Genomic DNA, 27,027 nt, shown 5'->3' on the forward strand with positions numbered 1-27,027 from the left:
AGGCAGTGGTCAAGGTTTGTTGAGCCAGGCAGTGGTCAAGGTGTGTTGGGCAAGGCAGTGGTCAAGGTTTGTTGAGCCAGGCAGTGGTCAAGGTTTGTTGAGCCAGGCAGTGGTCAAGGTTTGTTGATCCAGGTAGTGGTCAAGGTTTGTTGAGCCAGGCAGTGGTCAAGGTTTGTTGAGCCAGGCAGTGGTCAAGGTTTGTTGAGCCAGGCAGTGGTAGAGGTTTGTTGAGCCAGGCAGTGGTCAAGGTTTGTTGAGCCAGGCAGTGGTCAAGGTTTGTTGATCCAAGCAGTGGTCAAGGTTTCTTGAGCCAGGCAGTGGTCAAGGTTTGTTGTGCCAGGCAGTGGTCAAGGTTTGTTGATCCAGGCAGTGGTAGAGGTTTGTTGAGCCAGGCAGTGGTCAAGGTTTGTTGATCCAGGCAGTGGTAGAGGTTTGTTAAGCCAGGCAGTGGTCAAGGTTTGTTGAGGCAGGCAGTGGTCAAGGTTTGTTGAGCCAGGCAGTGGTAGAGGTTTGTTGAGCCAGCCAGTGGTCAAGGTTTGTTGATCCAGGCAGTGGTCAAGGTTTGTTGATCCAGGCAGTGGTCAAGGTTTGTTGATCCAGGCAGTGGTCAAGGTTTGTTGAGCCAGGTAGTGGTCAAGGTTTGTTGAGCCAGGCAGTGGTGGAGGTTTGTTGAGCCAGGCAGTGGTAGAGGTTTGTTAAGCCAGGCAGTGGTCAAGGTTTGTTGAGGCAGGCAGTGCTCAAGGTTTGTTGAGCCAGGCAGTGGTAGAGGTTTGTTGAGCCAGCCAGTGGTCAAGGTTTGTTGAGCCAGGCAGTGGTAGAGGTTTGTTGAGCCAGCCAGTGGTCAAGGTTTGTTGAGCCAGGCAGTGGTCAAGGTTTGTTGAGCCAGCCAGTGGTCAAGGTTTGTTGAGCCAGGCAGTGGTGGAGGTTTGTAGAGCCAGGCAGTGGTCAAGGTTTGTTGAGCCAGGCAGTGATGAAGGTTTGTTGAGTCAGGCAGTGGTCAAGGTTTGTTGAGTCAGGCAGTGGTCAAGGTTTGTTGAGTCAGGCAGTGGTCAAGGTTTGTAGAGCCAGGCAGTGGTCAAGGTTTGTAGAGCCAGGCAGTGGTCAAGGTTTGTAGAGCCAGGCAGTGGTCAAGGTTTGTAGAGCCAGGCAGTGGTAGAGGTTTGTTGAGTCAGGCAGTGGTCAAGGTTTGTTGAGTCAGGCAGTGGTCAAGGTTTGTTGAGCCAGGCAGTGGTAGAGGTTTGTTGAGCCAGGCAGTGGTGGCTGCTGCCACAGCACGGGAGGCAGCAGTGAGGGTTGGTGGATCACCGCACAGACGTTGTTGTGAAACTCCATTCCCGTGGACGTCGAGGAGGTGTTTGTTTTGGGTGCTTCACTTTACTCCAATATGTATAATAAACATATCATACATTGGCTGAAAAGATGCAAATAAACACCAATGCAGGACCCTCTTGAATAGGTGCTGCAGTGGCGAGATGTTAACTACCTCGCCTTGTATACAGGACATTGTGGGTTTGATCCCAACCATGACACCTGTATATTGGAGTTTGCGAGTTCTCCCCGTGGTCGTGTGAATTTTTCTCCGGGGCCTCCGATTTTTCCCTCCACCTTTATGATCAACATCATGCTTTTAGAGTATATGGCTGCTATAAATGTTTACATGATACGCCACTTCTGTTGCGGTATAATTTGTGACCAGGTCGCTTCTGAAAAAGAGCTTTACCTGATAAAATAAAAAAAGAGTAACTTTTTTTTTAGATTAATAGTTTTTACAATAAGAGTCTTACAACTGGCTGTCCTGGATAAATCAGTACATTAAGCTGAAGAGACGCGTCAGCGCTGTTAGGCGGCATTCACAGTTGTTCAGATCTCCTCTTGGTTGCATCCTCTCAGGAAGATGTCACAGCCGTGGGGGGTGAACGAAGCAGCTAGAGTCCTTTTATTATTATTAAGCCATACCCGCGACGGGGGCTTTTGTGTCGAGGCTGAGAGAGGAGGACGTGCTGCGACTATGCGATAACTTTCGGTTTTGAATGCCGCCAGACCGAGGCAAAAGCACGGCCGCTACGGAGTAAGCGCTCGCTACACTACCATCGGGGCTCCTCGGCGTGCCCCCGGGATGCTGCCATTGATTAATTGGCGTGCTTTTTGCAAACAGAAGCGCTATTGAAGTAACAGCATAAAAAAACACATCTAGAGCGTGGTAACCGCTGTTTGGGATTTGCATCAGAATTCAGGAAATGCCTCCTGCCCGGGCACTGCTGTTCCGTTGTTGCAGTCGGGCAGAGTTGGAACCTTCCTCCAATTCCACGACCTTCCGTGTGGTGATGAGAATCAAACATGAGTAATGCCGCAGGAAAACAAAGCGTGTTTGGAGATTGCAGCGGTCATTCAAACTCCCGGGGTCACTTTATAAATAAGTTTCCTCCCGATTGCAAAGGACAAACCTCAAAACAGTCGTCAATAACACTGCGGTTTAGAAAGAGAAAATGATATATAAAACCCGCCGACGTTTCAGGCATTGGCCCTCTCTCAGAGCACGGTGCAAAGGAGTTGACTCGGCACTGTGTCAGTGGGACTCGCTCTGTGCTGTGTCAGTGGGACTCACTCTGTGCTGTGTCAGTGGGACTCACTTTGTACTGTGTCAGTGGGACTCACTTGGCGCTGTGTCAGTGTGACTCACTCTGTGCTGTGTCAGTGCGACTCACTGTGTCAGTGTGACTCACTCTGTGATGTGTCAGTGGGACTCACTCTGCGCTGTGTCAGTGGGACTCACTGTGTCAGTGGGACTCACTTTGTGCTGTGTCAGTGGGACTCACTCTGTGCTGTGTCAATGAGACTCGCTTTGTGCTGTGTCAGTGTGACTCGCTCTGTGCTGTGTCAGTGGGACTCACTCTGCGCTGTGTCAGTGGGACTCACTGTGTCAGTGGGACTCACTTTGTGCTGTGTCAGTGGGACTCGCTTTGTGCTGTGCCAGTGGGACTCACTGTGTCAGTGGGACTCACTCTGTGCTGTGTTAGTGTGACTCACTGTGTCAGTGGGACTCACTGTGTCAGTGTGACTCACTCTGTGGTGTGTCAGTGTGACTCACTGTGTCAGTGGGACTCACTGTGTCAGTGGGACTCGCTCTGTGCTGTGTCAGTGTGACTCACTTTGTGCTGTGTCAGTGGGACTCACTCTGTGCTGTGTCAGTGGGACTCACTGTGTCAGTGGGACTCACTCTGTGCTGTGTCAGTGTGACTCACTGTGTCAGTGGGACTTACTCTCTGCTGTGTCAGTGTGACTCACTCTGTGCTGTGTCAGTGGGACTCACTCTGTGCTGTGTCAGTGTGACTCGCTTTGTGCTGTGTCAGTGTGACTCACTCTGCGCTGTGTCAGTGGGACTCACTCTGTGCTGTGTCAGTGGGACTCACTCTGCGCTGTGTCAGTGTGACTCACTCTGTGCTGTGTCAGTGGGACTCACTCTGTGCTGTGTCAGTGGGACTCACTTTGTGCTGTGTCAGTGGGACTCACTCTCCGCTGTGTCAGTGTGACTCACTCTGTGCTGTGTCAGTGTGACTCACTCTGCTGTGTCAGTGGGACTCACTCTGTGCTGTGTCAGTGTGACTCACTGTGTCAGTGTGACTCACTCTGTGCTGTGTCAGTGTGACTCACTGTGTCAGTAGGACTCACTCTGTGCTGTGTCAGTGTGACTCACTCTGTGCTGTGTCAGTGTGACTCACTTTGTGCTGTGTCAGTGGGACTCACTTTGTGCTGTGTCAGTGGGACTCGCTCTGTGCTGTGTCAGTGGGACTCGCTCTGTGCTGTGTCAGTGGGACTCACTCTGTGCTGTGTCAGTGTGACTCACTGTGTCAGTGGGACTCACTCTCCGCTGTGTCAGTGTGACTCACTCTGTGCTGTGTCAGTGGGACTCGCTCTGTGCTGTGTCAGTGTGACTCACTCTGTGCTGTGTCAGTGGGGCCCACTTTGTGCTGTGTCAGTGTGACTCACTGTGTGCTGTGTCAGTGGGGCCCACTCTGTGCTGTGTCAGTGTGACTCACTCTGTGCTGTGTCAGTGGGACTCACTCTGTGCTGTGTCAGTGTGACTCACTGTGTCAGTGGGACTCACTCTGTGCTGTTTCAGTGGGACTCACTCTCCGCTGTGTCAGTGGGACTCACTCTGTGCTGTGTCAGTGTGACTCACTTTGTGCTGTGTCAGTGGGACTCACTCTGTGCTGTGTCAGTGTGACTCACTCTGTGCTGTGTCAGTGTGACTCACTTTGTGCTGTGTCAGTGGGACTCGCTTTGTGCTGTGTCAGTGGGACTCGCTCTGTGCTGTGTCAGTGTGACTCACTCTGTGCTGTGTCAGTGGGACCCACTCTGTGCTGTGTCAGTGGGACTCACTCTGTGCTGTGTCAGTGGGACTCACTCTGTGCTGTGTCAGTGGGACTTACTTTGTCAGTGGGACTCGCTCTGTGCTGTGTCAGTGTGACTCGCTCTGTGCTGTGTCAGTGTGACTCACTCTGTGATGTGTCAGTGGGACTCACTCTGTGCTGTGTCAGTGGGACTCACTGTGTCAGTGCGACTCACTGTGTCAGTGGGACTCGCTCTGTGCTGTGTCAGTGTGACTCACTCTGTGCTGTGTCAGTGGGACTCACTCGCTTTGTGCCGTGTCAGTGGGACTCACTCTGTGCTGTGTCAGTGCGACTCACTGTGTCAGTGGGACTCGCTCTGTGCTGTGTCAGTGTGACTCGCTTTGTGCCGTGTCAGTGGGACTCACTCTGCGCACCACCGCTCCAGCGAGCGTGCGTCTGTGAGGACTCCCGCACACACGTGTGTACGTACGTACACACAGCATACAGTCACGCTCGCGCGCCGCTGCATCTGCTGATATTTACGGGGCCCACGAGAGAAGTGCCGAATGGAGGTGACACTTCTCTGGCTCCGGTTCAGATCGTGCCGTCTTCCAAACAAGTTGAGTGCATTTACGTTTTGTTACGAAGACGCTTCTCCTCACTTCCTGACAATGTACCGTCCGAGCTCGACCCGTCATTTGCTACGAAACAGAATGAGTGGTTAATGGCCATCTTCGGTGGGTCTGTCAACCGTCGCAGCCGTGCCTCGACTCCCAGAGAATCTTGAGCGACCATCCACAAACTTGAGTCCATTGGCGTACGAATATACTTTCAACTTAAGTGCACCAAGTAAATAAAATTGCGTCAAAGGGACAGACACGCCTGCAGCATAGCAATCATTGTTGCACGCGCATAATCACAGAGTGCTGTGCATGGAGGATCAATAATTATTAAATACACCTCCCAAATTTTTTAAAACGCATCAATATTTTTAGTTGATTGGTTTATTGACCTTCCAGACATTGTCGATCAACAAGAAAACTCTGGACCAGTTTCAACCTTTGGGATTTCATCATCTGAATCAGGCATGTTAAGCAAGCACTTCTGGCTTGTCGGATGTTCTTTTGAACAGGAGGGCAGATTTGAAATGTGTTTATTATTTTCTGGTGAAAGCATTTGAGTGTCGTTTATTTTATATTTCCCAAAATGCTTCATAACAGGGCACACTCAGTTATTTGTACACATTGAGCCCTGACCCGAAGCGAACAGATCCAGTATGTTCTGAAATATGGTGGTTTTAAAAAAGTGCTTCGTATAAGATAATACCGGCTTGTGTATATTATTATTTTGCAGAATAAAATAAAAGGCACACACGTGTGTGTGTGTGTGCGTGTGTATATATTAATACATGGTTTGGCTGGCATGCCGTAATATATTTCAGCACATAAACAACTCTGCAAGTTACTCTGTATTTACAAAGAGCACGGCCGGGTCTCATCGCGTTGTCGTGATGAGACTCTGCTGTGTTCAAAATGTACGGTGGGGCTTTATAAAAAAAAAACAGCGAACAAACAAACTCTGTGCTTTGCGCCTCCTTGACGGGCTCGCTGACATTCGTGTCATCGGCGGACGTTGGTTTTCTTGTGCAGGAGACCTGGGACCAGGGGCGACGTGTGTTTCAGAATCCCCTTGAACAAATTATTATTTACGGAGAGGAAAGGACAAACTGAAATCTGTGCGGGCCATTGGAATTATTGCCACCACCGACAAGAAACGTAAGCTGAGTTCAGCCACCGGCGTCGTCCGGCGCTTGCTACAGACGAGAAGTCGTCTCCCCCGGGCAGCAGCGTGGCATGTCGGGCTGAACGATGAATCGATCTTCAAATCGAAATCGCTATTGGAAACAATGCGATGTGGACTAAACATTTGGAACGTGTTCAGATTCTTGACTTAAAGCTTTCGTGACTGCAGGAATTCATTTTCTTTGGGTCTTTCGGTAAAGTCACGTAGTGTTCGTGGAATGCTTGTGTCGCGATCGAAAAGTCGTAGTTTTTTTTTTGTAATTTTATTTGAACCTATCGACGTGACTTTACTGAAAGACCAAAAGAATACGTGTTAAGATTCATGGGGGGGGGGAGGGGGGGGCTAGCCGCAGCACATTACTTGGCGTGCTGCAATATGAACCCAGTGACCCCGAGCCCGATTCAAGACCACGGTCAACATCAGTGACGAGGACATTCTTCAACTTGCCCTTGGCATTGCTTCTCCATCACACACAGACCAGCACGGCGAAGTATGGTCAACACCGCACCCCGACAGACACAGCACAGAGAGGCACCTTTTGAGCAAGTGGTGGATTAATTACAGGTCATCAATAACTACAGTGTATTAATAACGATGCTTACGTGGCTCTGATAATGATCTTGCCGCTCATCACCATGACATACAAACTTTGCTGTGCGTCAGCACTTCGGGCTGTTTGTCACTTGCGCTTAGGGTTAACCAATCATGAATGTACCCATTCGTCTGCGCAATCACGTCACTCCTCTCTTGCCGCTTTGCCGGTGAAGAACAAACGCACCTTGGCATCACGGCAGTTGTGTTGTTGTGCGGCTTTGATTTAAATCATCAGGGTGGGGGGGGGCGGGTGGTGGGGGAATGCACCGAATAAATCATCGTGCGCCGCACAACGTGAGCCGTTCGAGCAACGGAATTGTTTAAAATTCACCCGCGGTGTTTCCGTTCCTGTTTGAGGTGACGTTGTGATGGAATTGAGCGAGTCAAAAGTTCTTTAGCGCCCGCATAATGCCGCCGCCGTTATAATCGCGACTCCATTACGTGAGGCCACCACCCCTCCTGTGGACGTTCAGGGTTGCTCGCCACTCTGGTGGATTTCCACGACGACTCGGTAAATGAGCTTTGCCAAAGTGCGTACGTCTTCGGCAACACGCGCAGCCTCTGGGCATGAAATGCATTTGAAATGCACGTATTTGGAAGTCGTTAAATTTGACACGCTACCTTTGACCAGCGTGCAATTTTAACACGTTTGTGGCTCTTGAATGCTATCCTTTTTTTAACATTCGTGTTATCAATTGTCACTCTACAAGGACCATGCAGATGAATCTTCTCATGTTTGGGCAGCGTACGGACACAAATTATGAACGTTGACCTTTTTAGTGATGCCAGATATGGCGATGATGACTGCCTGATTGCCCATGCACTTTCTCCACCATTCCATATAGCCCAATACATTAGAGGCCGACCGAAACTCATTTCTGGTTTTGGCCGAAACCGAAAGGTATATAACCGAAGTTACCGAGTTTTTGTGTGTTTTAAATTTTGTATTACTTGTAATTATTGTATTATTTTATATCTACGTGACTTTACCGGAAGAACCAAAGAATATGAATTCCTGCAGTCACGAAAGTTTTAAGTCAAGATGATGAATGAAGTTGCATTTTTTTTTATAACGTGTCTTCTTCGTAAACATACCTTCTTGAATTACTCCTCACGTTAAACATGAAACGTCAAACCCTTCCAGGTGCCTTTGCGGTAGAGCGAGCGACTCGCGATCAATAGGACACGAGTTCACATCCTCATTGGGGGTAGACTCAGCCCATAATCCTTCTGGGGGTCATTCAAATCAGTACCACATTGTGGGGAAGTTAACAGTGGTGTAAACAGGAGATAACTGATAATTTGAGCAGGAATTCACTTTCATTTTGACACTTTTTTATTTAAACGGTAATGTATTCAAGTGTATTATTATAATCAATTTTACGGAGCCATAACAACGTCTGGTTTGCTTTTGCCTCATTATCATGAAGAGATACAGTTAAACTATCATCAGTTATCTTTCCGTTGTAGAGGTAAACTGAAGCCAAGAATAACATAGCTTGGTTCAACAACAAGACTACAATGCAGTCAAGAGTCTGTGCATTAAACATCATGTGTGGGCCAGGGAAGCGTACCCTTCGCACACATAAAGGAGCACAAGACAAATTCACATCCAAACCTCTAGGTGATCCAAACGATCGTTTTAAAATTCGGGGTCAAGATGTCATTTGTCGACTCATTTGTTCACGAGTCTTCCACTGGTGCCGCAGCCCAGGTGCTTCAAGTTTTGGCCTCCGATGTACGTGAGGGTCACACACCAGCCGCGTGGCTCCCATGTTCGACACGACTCTCAACCGGATATTTTAACGAGGAGCCGAATGCCGCTGAACGCGAATTGCCCGGGTATTCGAGGCGTGTTGTGATGCACGCGCCATCGTGGTCTTGTGTAAGTAGTTGGGGTGAACGCGTCCGCCCCGGTCGCGTGTGATCACGCCAGCTCTCGCCTGGCGCGTGGTGCGGGACGATGGCGGTGTGGGACGATGGCGGGGGATGGCAGTGGTGGCAGCTGACGTGCCGTTACTATTGTTGTCTGGCAGGACGAGGATTCGCACGCGTTCAAAAGGATCACGTATTGCATAGTTTCAAACCACCTTTGAAAACACAAACCGGAAGAAAAAATACAAAATCATAAGGACAAAAAGAGGAGAGAATGACAGTGATTAAGGACGTCTATAATTTTGCATTATTAATCCCGGTAATGACAACCAATTCAGTGGCATGAACTTTAGTTAGTCGGTAGGACATCTTAATGCCATCGAGCTGCTGAGTCTGAGTCACCTCTGTGCCTACTAACCCGCTCAGCTGTGTCAGAGCGTGATCTCTGGTTGTGCTTGGTCAACCATGGCAGCTGATGGGGTTCACCAGATTTCTACTTTCAGCTTAACCTTGCTGCCACGGCAAAAAAACACGGGGATCCTTTTTTTAGCCATATACCCGCTGAGTAACTGCATTGACCACCATCATCATCGTCATCAGCCACGGTCCCTTAACCGTGAGCATTGTGGGAGCATCAGTGATGCTTTAGCAACTCAACTCTGTACACCTCTTCCATATCCACAACGCCTGCCGCTGATTCCTTGCCATGGACACTTGTGTTCATCTGGCCGCTGCTCATTGATGACGGTCTCCTCCTCGTCCCCTTCCAGGGGGCTTTGCAGGACGCTGCTGGGAAGTCTCTGGGAGTGAACGTTGGTCAAACCATTGCAAGCGTCTTCCACCCCTTCGCTATTGCCATTCGTGGTTTGTGTATTCAGATCTCTTTGTAGAGATTTGACAAACCACTCATGGGTTGAACTCCTAGAGGCAGAGTGTAATGTGCCCCTGTGACCACATTAACTCAGAACTATGAAAATCTCAAAACTTAAAGAAAAAATAATTACTATTCAAATGAACATCGAGGCGGTGATTATTTCAAATTTACAGCCCTGAGCCAGTGGTACAAATTCCACATTTCTATGGTGGGGACGAATTTATCCAACCACTGTTGATTTCTCCACAAAGTGGTAATTATTTTATCGACCCCAGATATATGATGGGCTGTGTTAACCGCCAACCATGGTTAGAAATCACAAGCTTCAAATTGTGAACCGCTCGCTCTACCTCTGAGTGACCTGGCCGTTCCAATCCAAACCCAGGAACGTCTGCCCTGATTTGCTGCACTCAGTTCAACTTGGCGCTTCATTGCTTTTCCATAGAGCCGTTACACTCCCTGGGGATGATTTGTGTGCAGAGTGTGTATTGACACATAGGCTGCACTTTAAAACTTTAAAGAAAAGCAATTTAAGGCTTATCCAAATTTGAAATCGTATTACTGTACGCATAACCAACAGTAACGTTTTCATTTCTGCGATAACCGTGGCCACTTTATTATGAAAAATATTGAACAAAAATATCAAGCCAGATAATAGTTTGCATTGGCACTCCTGACATATAATTTTTTTTTTTATACGGTGTGCTGTGTACGCATCGTGGCACGCCGAGGTGGCTCAGCGGTGGAGCGAGCGGCTTGCAATCGGAAGTTTGCGCGTTCAAATCCTGTTTGGGGGTTGGCTTAGCCCATCGTCTGTCTCGAGTCGGTACAATGAGTACCACTTTGTGGGGAAGTCAACAGTGGTTGTCCACCACTGGCTCAGGGCTGTTAAACGAGAAATGAGCACCAATGCCTAAATGCTCATTCGGGTAGGACATCGCTTTGACTTGACCACTGTTAGGTAACCATTTGTCATTGGTCCTTTTATTCGGTACACTCCTTTTATTGTGCAAAAACAGAGTCGGCACAGAACCAGTTTTCCATTTCGTAACGTCTACGCGTTCTCATGCAGGAAGTATGAATGGTTTATGAGCACAGTGCTGGGATTAGTGCAGCATGCCCACGACATGGATAGAGGACATGCTGGGTTCACAGAGGTTGTGCCACATCCGTCACTTGGCAAGGAGTTGATCTAAGCCACTCGGAACTAGGGTTTTACACCAGGTAATTGTTCACAGCATGTGATAATGGTCAAGGCAACCTCGTAATGTTCAGCGCAAAGCAGTGTATAGAGCGGTACGCATAGGTATTTGTCGACCCACTGCTGGATGAACGCCTCCACAACCCGTGATACTTATTGTGTTTGACCATACTTCGCCATGCTGGTTCAGGGAGTGGGAGTCCAGGACAGATTCAGATATCACTCGCCAGTCATCTTAAGCCATGGCCGCCGATCGAACTCACGTGGTCAGGTTCATAGAGCAACGTGCTACCCTCTATTGCCACTGCTCCCCACTTGCTTTAAAAAAAAAAAATAAACACTGAGTGCGTTGGAAGACAAAAAAAAACCGTAGCTTTAATGTCTTTTGTATTTACTCCGCCTATTGCCACCGCACGCGAGCGGCGCTTGTACGTCCGCCTTTTCTCGTGAGTGCCAGAACGCTGCGCTGCGACTCGCCGGCCCCCAGTGGGCTGAACACGATGGCCGGTGGCAGTGCCGAGGCCAGAGCGCGTCCCCGTGCACCGGGCTGGGAGCCCAGTCGGCCCTCGCGCATGGCTTCACCGCGCCGGCCGCCGGACCACCACTGCACGGGAATCTTGCTGCCACGTGTTTTTCGCCGTGCACCATTTGTGAATAATATTTCCATGAAATATGGGCTTCAAACGATTGCTGCGTGCACATTTTCCGAGCTTGTTTAATGCAACCTTTGGCACTGGTTTCTATCCCCTGCAAAGGAAATGCACGTGGTCCTGAATTTAAAATGAATACGGTTAGACTCTGGGTTGAGTAATGTCTTTATTGCATCTGTGACCCAATAAAGAGGTCCTCGTGTGATGAACGCCTGTGACCCCTCACCACCACCTGTGACCCCTCACCACCACCACCACCACCTGTGACCCCTCACCACCACCTGTGATCCCTCACCACCACCTGTGACCCCTCACCACCACCTGTGACCCCTCACACACCACCTGTGACCCCTCACACACCACCTGTGACCCCTCACAAACCACCTGTGACCCCTCACACACCACCTGTGACCCCTCAACCACCACCTGTGACCCCTCACCACCACCTGTGACCTCTCACCACCACCTGTGACCCCTCACCACCACCTGTGACCCCTCACCACCACCTGTGACCCCTCACACACCACCTGTGACCCCTCACCACCACCTGTGACCCCTCACCACCACCTGTGACCTCTCACCACCACCTGTGACCCCTCACACACCACCTGTGACCCCTCACACACCACCTGTGACCCCTCACCACCACCTGTGACCTCTCACCACCACCTGTGACCCCTCACCACCACCACCTGTGACCTCTCACCACCACCTGTGACCTCTCACCACCACCTGTGACCCCTCACCACCACCACCTGTGACCCCTCACACACCACCTGTGACCCCTCACACACCACCTGTGACCCCTCACCACCACCTGTGACCCCTCACCACCACCTGTGACCCCTCACACACCACCTGTGACCCCTCACCACCACCTGTGACCCCTCACCACCACCACCTGTGACCCCTCACCACGACCTGTGACCCCTCACCACCACCTGTGACCCCTCACCACCACCTGTGATCCCTCACCACCACCACCTGTGACCCCTCACCACCACCTGTGACCCCTCACACACCACCTCTGACCCCTCACCACCACCTGTGACCCCTCACCACCACCACCTGTGACCCCTCACCACCACCTGTGACCCCTCACCACCACCTGTGATCCCTCACCACCACCTGTGACCCCTCACCACCACCTGTGATCCCTCACCACCACCACCTGTGACCCCTCACCACCACCTGTGACCCCTCACCACCACCACCTGTGACCCCTCACCACCACGACCTGTGACCCCTCACCACCACCTGTGACCCCTCACCACCACCTGTGATCCCTCACCACCACCACCTGTGACCCCTCACCACCACCTGTGACCCCTCACACACCACCTCTGACCCCTCACCACCACCTGTGACCCCTCACCACCACCACCTGTGACCCCTCACCACCACCTGTGACCCCTCACCACCACCTGTGACCCCTCACCACCACCTGTGATCCCTCACCACCACCTGTGACCCCTCACCACCACCTGTGATCCCTCACCACCACCACCTGTGACCCCTCACCACCACCTGTGACCCCTCACACACCACCTCTGACCCCTCACCACCACCTGTGACCCCTCACCACCACCACCTGTGACCCCTCACCACCACCTGTGACCCCTCACCACCACCTGTGATCCCTCACCACCACCTGTGACCCCTCACCACCACCTGTGACCTCTCACCACCACCACATGTGATCCCTCACCACCACCTGTGACCCCTCACCACCACCTGTGACCCCTCACACACCACCTGTGACCCCTCGCCACCACCACCTGTGACCCCTCACACACCACCTGTGACCCCTCACACACCACCTGTGACCCCTCAAACACCACCTCCCCGCATGGAGACTTGTCTATCAGCTCGCAAATGTTGATCCCGCGACGTTGTAGCTCATCCACCCACTCTGCCGTTGACATGCAAGATCCTCCTCTCCTGAAGGGGCCACTGACTTTCACCCGTAACCTGGCCAACTTTGTCCCCATCCATGTCTGTCACTTGCATCTCCAATTCAACAAGGTTTGATTCGCTAGACAGAGCCAGTATGTTTCGTACCCAGTGCCTGCACCTACCCAGCAACACAAGAGACACTCGCACACATCCACACAGACATCCTAGACTCAGAGACAAAGACCCCCCCCCCCCCGCCATGTAGCCTTAAAAGACTGTTGGGGCTAGTGCTGTCGGCGAGCACCTCGCCCGGCCGCCATGGTCAAGGTCTGTCGATCATTGTTGGGGGTTGATTTTACTTTACCACGCTGGTCAGTGAAGTTTTGCGAAGGGAGCTCATCTTGTCTGGCACTTGTCTGCCATGCATGCCCCTGTCGAGCCGCTCAGGCCTACACAGCCCTCAAACCTCTCGCCACCACGAGGGGCGTTTGTTTTCACGATATTCTACTGCGGATGCGTTCGGCGTTGCGCTGATGTGGGTTGGAACTTGTCCCACCCGGCCTCGGGGTGCACTCGCTGCTTCCTTCAACTTTGAACGTCTCGGTATTTTAAGAAAATCATTCAATCACCGAGCGATTCGGCCTCCACTTGTTTCCCACTCGCACAAATAGTAAAAAAAAGGTTACAGCCGCTGTCATTTCAGCAAAATGACATGCCTGCAGCTCGCTGTGATTTCACGTCACAATTCCCTTAAAAATGACGGCCGTTCAATCTGCGGCGGTGATTCAAACTGGTTCCATGCCTCGCGTTCGCTCGCTCTCGAAGGGAGAACGAGCGAACGTGGTGGGATTGCGGCCGCGATTTACGAGTTTAAATTATTATCGCTATGATTCTAGTCGTCGGTGTTCAGGTGACTGTGGTTGTTGTCGTGTTCAGGTGACTGTGGATATTGTCGTGTTCAGGTGACTGTGGATATTGTCGTGTTCAGGTGACTGTGGTTATTGTCGTGTTCAGGTGACTGTGGATATTGTCGTGTTCAGGTGACTGTGGTTATTGTCGTGTTCAGGTGACTGTGGTTATTGTCGTGTTCAGGTGACTGTGGTTATTGTCGTGTTCAGGTGACTGTGGTTGTGGTCGTGTTCAGGTGACTGTGGCTATTGTCGTGTTCAGGTGACTGTGGTTGTGGTCGTGTTCAGGTGACTGTGGTTATTGTCGTGTTCAGGTGACTGTGGTTGTGGTCGTGTTCAGGTGACTGTGGTTATTGTCGTGTTCAGGTGACTGTGGTTGTGGTCGTGCTCAGGTGACTGTGGTTATGGTCGTGTTCAGGTGACTGTGGTTATTGTCGTGTTCAGGTGACTGTGGTTATTGTCGTGTTCAGGTGACTGTGGTTATTGTCGTGTTCAGGTGACTGTGGTTATTGTCGTGTTCAGGTAATTGTGGTTATTGTCGTGTTCAGGTGACTGTGGTTGTGGTCGTGTTCAGGTGACTGTGGTTATTGTCGTGTTCAGGTGACTGTGGTTATTGTCGTGTTCAGGTGACTGTGGTTGTTGTCGTGTTCAGGTGACTGTGGTTATTGTCGTGTTCAGGTGACTGTGGTTGTGGTCCTGTTCAGGTGACTGTGGTTATTGTCGTGTTCAGGTGACTGTGGTTATTGTCGTGTTCAGGTGACTGTGGTTATTGTCGTGTTCAGGTGACTGTGGTTATTGTCGTGTTCAGGTGACTGTGGTTATTGTCGTGTTCAGGTGACTGTGGTTGTGGTCGTGTTCAGGTGACTGTGGTTATTGTCGTGTTCAGGTGACTGTGGTTATTGTCGTGTTCAGGTGACTGTGGTTGTGGTCGTGTTCAGGTGACTGTGGTTATTGTCGTGTTCAGGTGACTGTGGTTATTGTCGTGTTCAGGTGACTGTGGTTGTGGTCGTGTTCAGGTGACTGTGGTTATTGTCGTGTTCAGGTGACTGTGGTTATTGTCGTGTTCAGGTGACTGTGGTTATTGTCGTGTTCAGGTGACTGTGGTTATTGTCGTGTTCAGGTGACTGTGGTTGTGGTCGTGTTCAGGTGACTGTTGTTATTGTCGTGTTCAGGTGACTGTGGTTGTGGTCGTGTTCAGGTGACTGTGGTTATTGTCGTGTTCAGGTGACTGTGGTTGTGGTCGTGTTCAGGTGACTGTGGTTATTGTCGTGTTCAGGTGACTGTGGTTGTGGTCGTGCTCAGGTGACTGTGGTTATGGTCGTGTTCAGGTGACTGTGGTTATTGTCGTGTTCAGGTGACTGTGGTTATTGTCGTGTTCAGGTGACTGTGGTTATTGTCGTGTTCAGGTGACTGTGGTTATTGTCGTGTTCATGTGACTGTGGTTATTGTCGTGTTCAGGTAATTGTGGTTATTGTCGTGTTCAGGTGACTGTGGTTGTGGTCGTGTTCAGGTGACTGTGGTTATTGTCGTGTTCAGGTGACTGTGGTTGTTGTCGTGTTCAGGTGACTGTGGTTATTGTCGTGTTCAGGTGACTGTGGTTGTGGTCCTGTTCAGGTGACTGTGGTTATTGTCGTGTTCAGGTTACTGTGGTTATTGTCGTGTTCAGGTGACTGTGGTTATTGTCGTGTTCAGGTGACTGTGGTTATTGTCGTGTTCAGGTGACTGTGGTTATTGTCGTGTTCAGGTGACTGTGGTTGTGGTCGTGTTCAGGTGACTGTGGTTATTGTGTTCAGGTGACTGTGGTTATTGTCGTGTTCAGGTGATTGTGGTTATTGTCGTGTTCAGGTGATTGTGGTTATTGTGTTCAGGTGACTGTGGTTATTGTCGTGTTCAGGTGATTGTGGTTATTGTCGTGTTCAGGTGATTGTGGTTATTGTCGTGTTCAGGTGACTGGTTGTTGTGTTCAGGTGACTGTGGTTATTGTGTTCAGGTGATGGTGGTTATTGTCGTGTTCAGGTTACTGTGGTTATTGTCGTGTTCAGGTGACTGTGGTTGTGGTCCTGTTCAGGTGACTGTGGTTATTGTCGTGTTCAGGTGACTGTGGTTATTGTCGTGTTCAGGTGACTGTGGTTATTGTCGTGTTCAGGTGACTGTGGTTATTGTCGTGTTCAGGTGACTGTGGTTGTGGTCCTGTTCAGGTGACTGTGGTTGTGGTCGTGTTCAGGTGACTGTGGTTATTGTCGTGTTCAGGTGACTGTGGTTGTTGTCGTGCTCAGGTGATTGTGGTTATGGTCGTGTTCAGGTGACTGTGGTTATTGTGTTCAGGTGATGGTGGTTATTGTCGTGTTCAGGTGACTGTGGTTATTGTCGTGTTCAGGTGACTGTGGTTATTGTCGTGTTCAGGTGATTGTGGTTGTGGTCGTGTTCAGGTGATTGTGGTCGTGTTCAGGTGACTGTGGTTATGGTCGTGCTCAGGTGATTGTGGTTATTGTCGTGTTCAGGTGACTGTGGTTATTGTCGTGTACAGGTGACTGTGGTTATGGTCGTGTTCAGGTGACTGTGGTTATTGTCGTGTTCAGGTGACTGTGGTTATTGTCGTGTTCAGGTAACTGTGGTTGTGGTCGTGTTCAGGTGACTGTGGTTATTGTCGTGTTCAGGTGACTGTGGTTGTGGTCGTGTTCAGGTGATTGTGGTTATTGTCGTGTTCAGGTGATTGTGGTTATTGTCGTGTTCAGGTGAATGTGGTTGTGGTCGTGTTCAGGTGACTGTGGTTATTGTCGTGTTCAGGTGACTGTGGTTATTGTCGTGTTCAGGTGACTGTGGTTATGGTCGTGTTCAGGTGACTGTGGTTATGGTCGTGTTCAGGTGACTGGTTATTGTCGTGTTCAGGTGACTGTGGTTATTGTCGTGTTCAGGTGACTGTGGTTATTGTCATGTTCAGGTAACTGTGGTTATTGTCGTGTTCAGGTGACTGTGGTTGTGGTCGTGTTCAGGTGACTGTGGTTATTGTCGTGTTCAGGTGACTGTGGTTATTGTCGTGTTCAGGTGACTGTGGTTGTGGTCGTGTTTAGGTGACTGTGGTTATTGTCGTGTTCAGGTGACTGGTTGTGGTCGTGTTCAGGTAACTGTGGTTATTGTCGTGTTCAGGTGACTGTGGTTGTGGTCATGTTCAGGTGACTGTGGTTATTGTCGTGTTCAGGTGACTGTGGTTATTGTCGTGTTCAGGTGACTGTGGTTATTGTCGTGTTCAGGTGACTGTGGTTGTGGTCGTGTTCAGGTGACTGTGGTTATTGTCGTGTTCAGGTGACTGTGGTTATTGTCGTGTTCAGGTGACTGTGGTTGTGGTCGTGTTCAGGTGGTTGTGAACGCGAATCGATTTCGGAGCTTTCATCGCGCGCAGCTCCACTCGGCCCTGTAGCGGAATATTGATTCAAAATCACGCGCTGCACAAATATAACGCATCACCAGAGCAATGAATGGGCAGCGTAGGAACAGCTTTTGCCCTTTCTGGCAATAAAACAGGTGTTAAGATGTTCAAACACAAAGTAGATACACGTCGCAAGGAATCAAGTCCGCATTAACCACACTTACCTGTGGTGAACATGCAACACAAACTGATTATGATACATGCATTGTCTTTGGAACCGATTGGCCTACACCAATATTCTTTCTGCCTCTGGTGTAGGTCAATCGGTTTCAGAGACAATGCAGATATTGAGAGTTTGTTTGCATGTTCACCACAAGTACGAGTAGTTGTTAATGTTGACTTGATAACGCAACTGTTTTGGTGCCAGAAAGGGTAAAACCTCTTCTTGTTTTTCATACTTTGATACTGGCAAAAACGTCCCATGACATGAGCGTAATTATGCTTAGGTGGCAATGTGGCAGATTACTACTCTGACGAGGCAAGAGTGTGTCTGTGTGTAACGTGCGTGACGTCACTCCACATGCCACACCCCCCTCATTAATATTCATGAGCGGGGTTACGCTCACGCAGAAGGTCGAGCGGAAATAAATTAATTTTTTTCCTCAAATTCGCTTCAAGTTTGACTTTTATTTGTTGAAAGTGAATCTAATAAATAATAATACGCAGCGCTTGAGAAACAAGGTAAGTCTAATTTATGCTTCTACATTATGGTAAAATAGACATTTCTCGGTGATTTCCCAGATGTTGTATCCAATTAATATTTATTTCAACCCCAGCGACGCAAAGCAGAAGATAATAAAGTATCAGAGCAGTGAATTTGAACAAATTGAGGGCCACTTATATACAGTGCTACAGTGACATGCAGTGAGGTGTTTTATGACTTACTTGTGTACAAGATTCACTGCCATTAAATTGACACAAGATACCATTACACTCTTGCTCAAATGTTTTCCGTAAATATTCCAGCTTCCGTCCTAGGACGGGCAAAGAAGCTCGTATTTAATAACGCCGTGCCTAGAGGGTTCAGCAGCTTGCTTGGCAATGATGTCTAAATCACTTCGAAATAGTTTACCTACGTTGCAACGGATTCTCATTGCAGCTAAAACAACAAGGGCCCCTTCCCCTCACGCTTTTCAAATGAACTTGTTCTTTTATCTGCCCTGGATGTGAAGCCTATTGAAGCTATTGAGCCATGTAGCTATGTCAGTTTAACACGTAGTAGGCTTTCGTGACGGATTTCCATAAAATCGTTTATTTGGGTTAGATCTCGTAAATGTACAAATGTGTCGTTAAACCCTCCACCGCCCGACACGGCCACTTAGTAAGGTTTGTCACGTAGACAGAATGTCATTTCGTTACGAGTACAGCACACCGGTGTGTTGGAGAGCAAAGCCACAACATGTTGGCATTTTCTGTTGACGTGACAACCCTTACTAATTGGCTGTGTCGGGTGGTGGCGGGTTTAATGACACATTTAAGTAATTACGCGATCTAACCCAGAAAAAAACGTGTAACTGTGTGTTTGTGTGTGTGTGTAATGTGTGAGTCTGTGGATATTGAAACATTATTTGGTGACGCTGCTCTTGCAGCGTTGGCAGTGGTCGACCAGCACAATTAACAAGAAACCAACTCAACGCGCTCAGCATTAGCATATGAAGATGGGCTGTTGCCCAAAACATCGCCGATATGCCGTATATTTTTATTTGAAGGCCACCGTTCGTTGTAAGCGTGCTTGCGCGTCACCACGTGGACACGGACACCATGGGCACCCTTGCACTCCGAGGTGTCCCATCTCCGGCGATGTCCCCGGGTGAAATAACGTGACGTATATTCTGTCCCCACCCCGCAGCGGCGCCATCGGTGTGGGCTTCTACGGGAACAGCGAGACCAACGACGGGGTCCAGAGGCTCACCGCCAGCCTGCACAACGCCAACAGCACGGTGCACACGGTGGACACACTGGTAACCATGGCCACGGGCCGCGCACACTCAGACACTCGCACACAAAGACCTGCCGTGTAGCCTGTACCAGGCTGTAGGGGCAAGTGCTGTTAGCGAGCACCTATGAAGGCCGGCACGGCACGCGAGGGGGTGGGTGGCCAACACCACGCTCGTCCGCCTTTGTCTCCCTAGTGGCGATGTTTACTCATCACACTGGGTACTCATTTGAGGCTGAGTCGATCTAGGGGAGGCCTAGAAACGGTTCAGATAATTGTCACTGATGTTGGCCGTGAGCGGGAATCGAACCCGGTTCGCCAGGTTCGTAGCGTAGCGCAGCGTAGCGCTAACCGCTACACTACCGCTCCCCACACGCACGCGCATGCACACGCACAAAAGACAAAGATCCCCCGTATAGCCTTGACAAACTGGAGGGGCAAGTGCTGTTAGCGAGCTGCATCTATGAAGGACGCTACAGCACACGAGGGGATCGGTGGCCAGTACCACACCCGACCGCCTTTGCCGCCGCAGTGGCGACGTTTACACACCGCACCAGGTACTCACTTGAGGCTGAGTCGACCTAGGGGAGGCCCAGGACCGGTTCAGATAATTGCCACCGGTGTTGGCCGTGAGCGGGAATCGAACTGGGGTGGCCGGGTTCGTAGCGCACCACCGCTCCCCACCGCTACACCACCGCTCCCCACACACGCACAGAGACAGGACTCACCGCCTCAAGTCACTGGCTGATTGTAATTGTGATTTGTTAATGCTCTCTGGGAAGGAGCAGTGTTGTGTGTTGTTGTCACTTCAGATTGATGTGTGAATTATAATTGTTTGCAATCAGGGCTGTTGTCCAAGGCTACTTCCTAACCACCACAAGACGGACACACAGACGCTTTAAGCGGCCGGATGGCCTCGGCGGTAGAGTGGGCGGCTCGCAAGCGGAAGGGCAGAAGGGCACGGGCAGAAGGGCACGGCCAATCAACAACAGTGGTTGTCCTGCGGATAGACTCACCCCAGCAATAATAATGAGGAATTTCAACCACTGGTTCAGGGCTGCAAACAGGAGATGAGCACCAATGCCGCAATTTTAATTTGAGCAGGAAATTTGTGGAAAAAAAGAGCTTTGTAGCTCTTCGGACTCCTCCAGTCGAAATAAATATTTTGACGATCCAGAAATCACTTTGATTCGGCCGCTGTGTAAGTTAATAAATAGTGAGTTATGATAGATACTCCAGACTTAGACCAATATCGCGGCTTGTCAAGTCAAACACCGGCTCGAGTGGGCCTGGGACCTCGGGAGGGGCATCGTCGTCGTTGTGGCCCTCCATGCCGGTGTGGGCGGAGCGTCGCTTCCGTCCACGCGCATTGGGAGGTCACCGGCACTGCGGCCGTAGCCACGGCAGCCGTGCCGCTGGCACACGGGCCATGTGGAGGGCAAATGCGGAGGGCGGTTGTCGCGCGGCACGGCGATCGATGATCGGAGCGCACCTTGTTCGCCTCGCCATTCAAGCGAGGCGATTTCCCCATGGTGGTGCTGCTGCTGCTGCTGCTGCGATAAGACGTCCATCGTCGGCGCTTGGCAATATGCATATGGGCGCTTTGGAGCCCTATCTTAAATTCGTATTAATTTGTTTGTTTTGATCCCTGTTTTATTTGTGACCCGAGTCCCCCTTGTAAAAATACTTTTTTAAGTGTCTCAGTGGGCTCTCAGAAGGAACATTCACGGAGCTCCGATTTCCAACAAAACCCGTAGATTAACAATAGGGTCGCTGAAACGTCACGTGCTTTCGTGGCCCATGGGCTGATTTAGTCAAATATCAAAATAAAAAGTGGCGGACACACGGACTCAATTTACAGTGGGCCACAAGCGACGACCGTGGCCTCGCCACAATGCACAGCGCTCCGCGTCTGTCTGACAGTGTTGTTTGAAGATGTCCATCGTGCAGTGAATGTTGAACGCGATTACCCCATCGGTAGAGTCGCGGGTGGGAGGGCCGATGATCGCCACGATCAAGAGAAGAAGCCAGCGCCTAGTGAACAGCGCGTGGGGTGTGGAAGGGTCAGGGACAATTCCTCCGTTGCAGCTGAGACAGCGAGGACCACCTGAAGTTCCGCCGATGCGGTTCTACCCCTGTCTACGGCCAATGTACACATTCTCTGCCGCTCATAAAGCCGTTTATGACGGTGTCCACTTATATTGTGATTTAAAGTATTTCGCCGCGGACCATTTTATCAATGCAATAAGCAATGGGTATTTTTTTTGTTGCATTTAACAAAGTACATTATACACACATGTCAGTGCATAATGTGTGTATTATTTACTTTGTTGCACACACATTATTGCCAAATTACTACGATAATAAGCCAAGAATGTGTGTGTCCCGCTCGTCACGTCACTCCACATGAGGCCCACCCCCCCCCGCGTGACGTCACTCCACATGAGGCCCACCCCCCCCGCGTGACGTCACTCCACATGAGGCCCACCCCCCCCTCATTAAAATTCATGAGTGGGTGGATTTTTACACGAACGCAGAGGAAGGTCGAGCTAAATTAAATAATTACTACAATAATGAGCCAAGAATGTGTGTGCCCCGCGCGTGACGTCACTCCACATGAGGCCCACCCCCCCCCCCGCGTGACGTCACTCCACATGAGGCCCATCCCCCCTCATTAATATTCATCAGTGGGTGGATTTAGGTCGAGCTGAATTAAATAATTACTAATATAATAAGCCAAGAATATGTGTCCCACGCGTGACGTCACTCCATGAGCCCCCCCTTCATTAATATTTATGAACGGGTGACGTCACTCCACATGGAGCTCCCCCCTCATCCATAACCATGAGCTGATAACGTCACTCATGTGGACCCCGACTCCACCCCTTCATTAATAATCATGAGCGGGTCATTATTTTAGATTGAATGCTTCAGATTAACTTCAATACACACCCGTCCTTGGACGGGCAAACAAGCGAGTGGCATAAGAATGTTTAATTTTCTCTGCAGAATGTTTACATTGTGACAGGGTAGATACCCCGTAACGCGCGCGCTCGGCTGGCCTTGGGCTGGGCTGGACTGCGGACCGGAACTCTGCTGATGATGCGAGACCGAGGGGCACGGCCAGTAAGGGCACGGCCAATCCGGTCGGCGTTGTGATGTCCTGCACACACCTCTCTCTGCCTCTCTGCTCCCGCAGCACCCATCTCTCCCCGTCCGTCTCCTGCCCTCCCCCTCCCCCCTTTCTCCCCTCGTCTCACCTCTCCATCGTGTGACGGTGCGAGTACAATCGCCCCGCAAAATATGATATTGCACGGGCGCGCAGCCAGTGGAGTAAACGTCCATCACGGTTCACGCGACGATTCTCAATTCTCCCGGCGTTAAATAATACATGGGGGTGCACGCACGTGCGCTCACACGTAATATTTAGAACCATCCGCATTTACATCGTTAACGACAGGTCCGTGAATAGCTTTGAAATTCCTCTTGATATTGAATATTGCAGAGGCGCCCCGTAACCCTCCGAGGTCAAGGCCATTAGCGTCAACGTTTCGCTCGGCTCATCGTTTGGCCACACGCGCTCACGGTGGCCTCCCGCACGTCGCTTCGTCTTATGCTTGCTGTCTCTCCGACTGCGCTGTTGTTGTGTTGTCCCCGTTGTGATGTCCGACGCGGTCTATCCGTGAGACAGCGTCGGAGGTCAGGGTGGCGGTCACGCTGGCAGCTCCGTCGCCTGTTGAGCAGTCATTCGTTCCATTTTAGTGAATGAATAATATGATTACTTTATTTTTTAAATATAAAAAAAATTCTAATTTCACTTTGTATTTATTTTTAGCAACAAAAAAAAACCGAACCAACGAAGTCAAAGAGATGTTCTGCTCAAACGAGCATTGGGGCGATGCTCATCCGCTGTTCACAGCCCTGAGCCAGTGGTGGAAATTCCACATTCCTATGGCAGTCGTTAGCCTCTCCATATGACAACCTCAGTTAACTTGCCCACAAATTGGCACCTATTTTACCTACCCCAGAGGGATGATGGGCTGCATTGACCCTCCAGGATTTTGAACTCACAACCTCCCGGTTGAGAGCCCCTAGCTCTGCCGCTGAGGCACTCGGCCCGGGTTAAAGCGGCGGCAGGAGACGTGGAGTCGTGGGTGACTGGCTGGGAAGCCTGACGCGGGCGCTCCGATAGCATTGGCGTGTTTCACGTGCGTGCGTTGAAGAGACGCTTTTTTCATGCGGCACGGGAGACGGTGATTGATTCGACGTCGAGAGAGAGAGAGAGATGAGCGCAAAGCATCACAGCTGGAGGAGGCAACCGCCCTGAGAGGGCTCCACAAGTCACTGCCAGACGGACATGTTTCTTCGTCGTCACTTTGACAGAGCTTATCACGTGGCTGCCTCATTAAATGCTCGTTCGTGTAAAGTTGCATGATTAAGGCAGTGAGATGAAAAGGCCGGTCATTAAGTGCAGTAATTATCATATGGAGCCCATTGTGTGAAGTTTGGATTGTGTTTCGGTTGTCAAGGGGGCCATTGAGTCTGATGCATGACGGTGGTGCTTGATTGCTGGCACAGTGTGTGCCTAATTACGAATGAAGCCCCCCAAAATGGAGCACTTTTTTTTGCGTTTGACAAAAAAAAACCCAGTCTCCCGCGCTTATAATTTATGCGGCTAAAATGAGTGAACAATTCCTGCTTCTTCCCTCGTAAATTTAGCTGCGCCCGTGAGTGTTTGAGCCGAACACTTTATAGCCTTTCAATTAAACTCACAGCTCACAGACGCAACAAGATCCTTTGTTTGTAAATAGCATCGAGGGGCAATTTGGGTTGTCGTACAAATGCCTACGTGTGGTTGTAAACTCTAATTTTAATGAATATGTAAACAGCAGCACTGTGAATGCCATGAAATAATTTGTTAAACACATTGAGACGTTAACAATAGGGTGCAGGGAAATAGCATAAGCATGTAAGATTTATTTTGTTGTTAAGTTTGTTGCTCATTTTCACGGTGGTATTGCCAATAACTGGTACCAGCGGTGTGAAGATCGGCCTCTGTGGAGGAGGCTCGTGAAGGACGCTCCTGGACAGTTAGAGGCAGACGCCCTCCAATGACAATGGAAGACAGAGGAGCAACGATAACAACAATGAGCAGATTGCCAGGCGGCTAAAACACAGCAAGTTGGCATAGTAGGGGGCACAGGTGGTGCATCTGCCAGTAATTTCAGTCTAGTCAACCCATGCCACCTTGGTCTATCCCGTGACCTCCTGCCAGCAGGCGTTTGACACTTCACGTGGCCTTAAAGTGCACATAGCCTGGCACAAGCGCTGTGGTGACATCACTTCCAGTGGTGAATGGCGGGTGTTGGTGTCACCCCCTTGCTTGTTGATCCCTACCTGTTGGACGTCATAGGCACTACGATTCGCCGCACAAACACCGCAGTGCATCCTTGCGTCGGATCGTAAACCTAAATTGTGACAAGGCCATCAAATTCCCCGCGAGAGGACGGGCGACTAATTCCACCGCTTATTGCATGCGTTGCAACATTACATGGTAAAATGTTTTTTTTTCCAGCCTTATATATTATAACTAGCTTTACTACCCGGCTTCGCCCGGGACTTGGATTCACCACGCCCGGCCGCCTTTGTCTCCCCGGTGGCGATGTTCACACACCACACCAGTTACTCGATTGAGGCCGAGTCGACCTAGGGGAGGCCCAGGACCAGTTCAAATAATCGTCACCGGTGGTGGCCGTGAGCGGGAATCGAACTCGGGTCGCCGGGTTCGTAGCGGAGCGCGCTAACCACTACACTACCGCTCCCCCCCGCACACACAAACACGCGCGCGTCCATAGGTACACATAGACGCGCTTGCTGCAGACACACAACTTTCAGGGTGCGTACGGCAGTAAACGACTCAAATAATAAAGCAATGCTGCGTGAAGAACGCCTTAGACCTGCAACACATTTGTATGGCACTTTACTCGCGGAGGGTTGGGGGGGGGGATGCGTGACATCAGCAGGCACACTGCGTTACGCTTCCGCATGCGGGTGACATCACAGATGTGACGTCACAGCTCGCTTGCCGTGCAAAATATATATCCATTATTGCGCCCGCTCCCCCCCCAAAAAATAACAAAAGTCTATTTTTAAACTTTTTGCATGGTGTACAATCTGGAAACTACCCACATGGCAAATTTCAGGTTTGTTGCATGTCGGGAAGTATGCTAAACATAAAACACGAATATATGCGTGACCCCTATCTTTGTGCTATGTTGGAGGACCATTGCCCACACCGTCACCTATCATTTGTTGCCAAGTCGCTTCTGAAACAGAGCTCTGTAGCTCCGTGGGCCAATTCTCGTTAATCTATAAACATCTTACCAGTTCACCAACATTGGTTAAAACAAGCTTGACTGCTGATAATACACCAAACGGTGAAAACCGGTTCAGAGTTTTCCTTGTGTTTAACCAATACTGCTAAAATTATGCACTTTCAGAAGGCCATGCGTTTGGCTGATGGGATGTGTCAAATTTAAAGATTTATTTTGTATGTGTAGGGACAGATGTGTGAAAGAGGCATAGTATTATATTATTGGTTCTTTCGGTAAAGTCACGTAGAAGGGAAATAATAAAATAAAAATAATAAAAAATATATATATATTTCCCTTCTACGTGACTTTACCGAAAGAACCAAGAATAGGAATCCCTGCAGTCACGAAAGCTTTAAAACGAAATTTAGGCATAGTATTGTCTGTTCATTTACTTTCTTATAGTCTCTGCAATGAAGGGAGCGATTAATTTGTGCGGCTAATATTCACAGAGGCGCAGAGCCGCTTGGGATGCAGAGGGGAGTGTTACTCCGCTGTTGCAGCAGCAGCAGCAGCGATGCAAATGAAACGCACGTCAAATTAAACCAAGGGCAACAATAGAGCCGAATAACTCTGAAGGCCTTCATTCATTCAGTTGAGGGCAATTTGTATGCAGGGTATGGCAGACTGACACTCGAGAAAGTTCAGCGGACATGCAAACCGAAAAGAAAGTGTTTAAAGTGCAGTGGACCACTGCGTGCGTCTGAGCGAGTGACCAGCAAGCAGGGACCAGAGAGACTCCGTTGTGTCCACTGCAAGTGGATGTATTTCTTATTTCATTGAACAAATGTAATTGTTATTATCATCATCATCGTCATCGTTTACAGCCCTTTGTCAACCCGCTGCTGGATGAATGCCTCCCTGTGTCGTGTTGGTCATGATGGTTATTTGACCAGAAACTTCATCACACTGGTCAGTGTCGTAGGTGGAGGTGGAGGGGGTGGGGTGCTAACCGATGTTAGCCGTGGCCAGGAATTCAAACCAGGTCACCAAGTTCACAGTGCTGGGCTCTAACCACTGCGCCACCACCACCACCACCAGATTAGATCGTGACACGTATAGCAGACCTTCCCCACAAATGGGGAAGGTCTTTCGATCAATGATAATGAATCCTAGACAACCTTGATAATTGATCGTTTTCAAGACTTACTTTCACTGCAG

General features: G+C 50.0%; 1 protein-coding gene across 6 annotated transcripts in view; it reads left to right on the plus strand.

Moving 5' to 3' along the window:
- Positions 1 to 27,027, plus strand: part of LOC116957883 (protein tweety homolog 1-like) — a 143,534-nt gene that overhangs the window by 38,773 nt on the left and 77,734 nt on the right. For all 6 annotated transcript variants that reach the window (XM_032980322.2, XM_076053422.1, XM_076053425.1 and 3 more), the window contains one exon: positions 19,409 to 19,520. In XM_032980322.2, coding sequence (XP_032836213.2) covers positions 19,409 to 19,520 — 112 coding nt within the window. The remainder of the gene's footprint in view (positions 1 to 19,408; positions 19,521 to 27,027) is intronic.

The sequence above is a fragment of the Petromyzon marinus genome, chromosome 3, assembly GCF_048934315.1.
Source record: "Petromyzon marinus isolate PM22_M1 ecotype Great Lakes invasive population chromosome 3, UKy_Petmar_22M1.pri1.0, whole genome shotgun sequence".
NCBI classification, from domain to species: domain Eukaryota; kingdom Metazoa; phylum Chordata; class Hyperoartia; order Petromyzontiformes; family Petromyzontidae; genus Petromyzon; species Petromyzon marinus.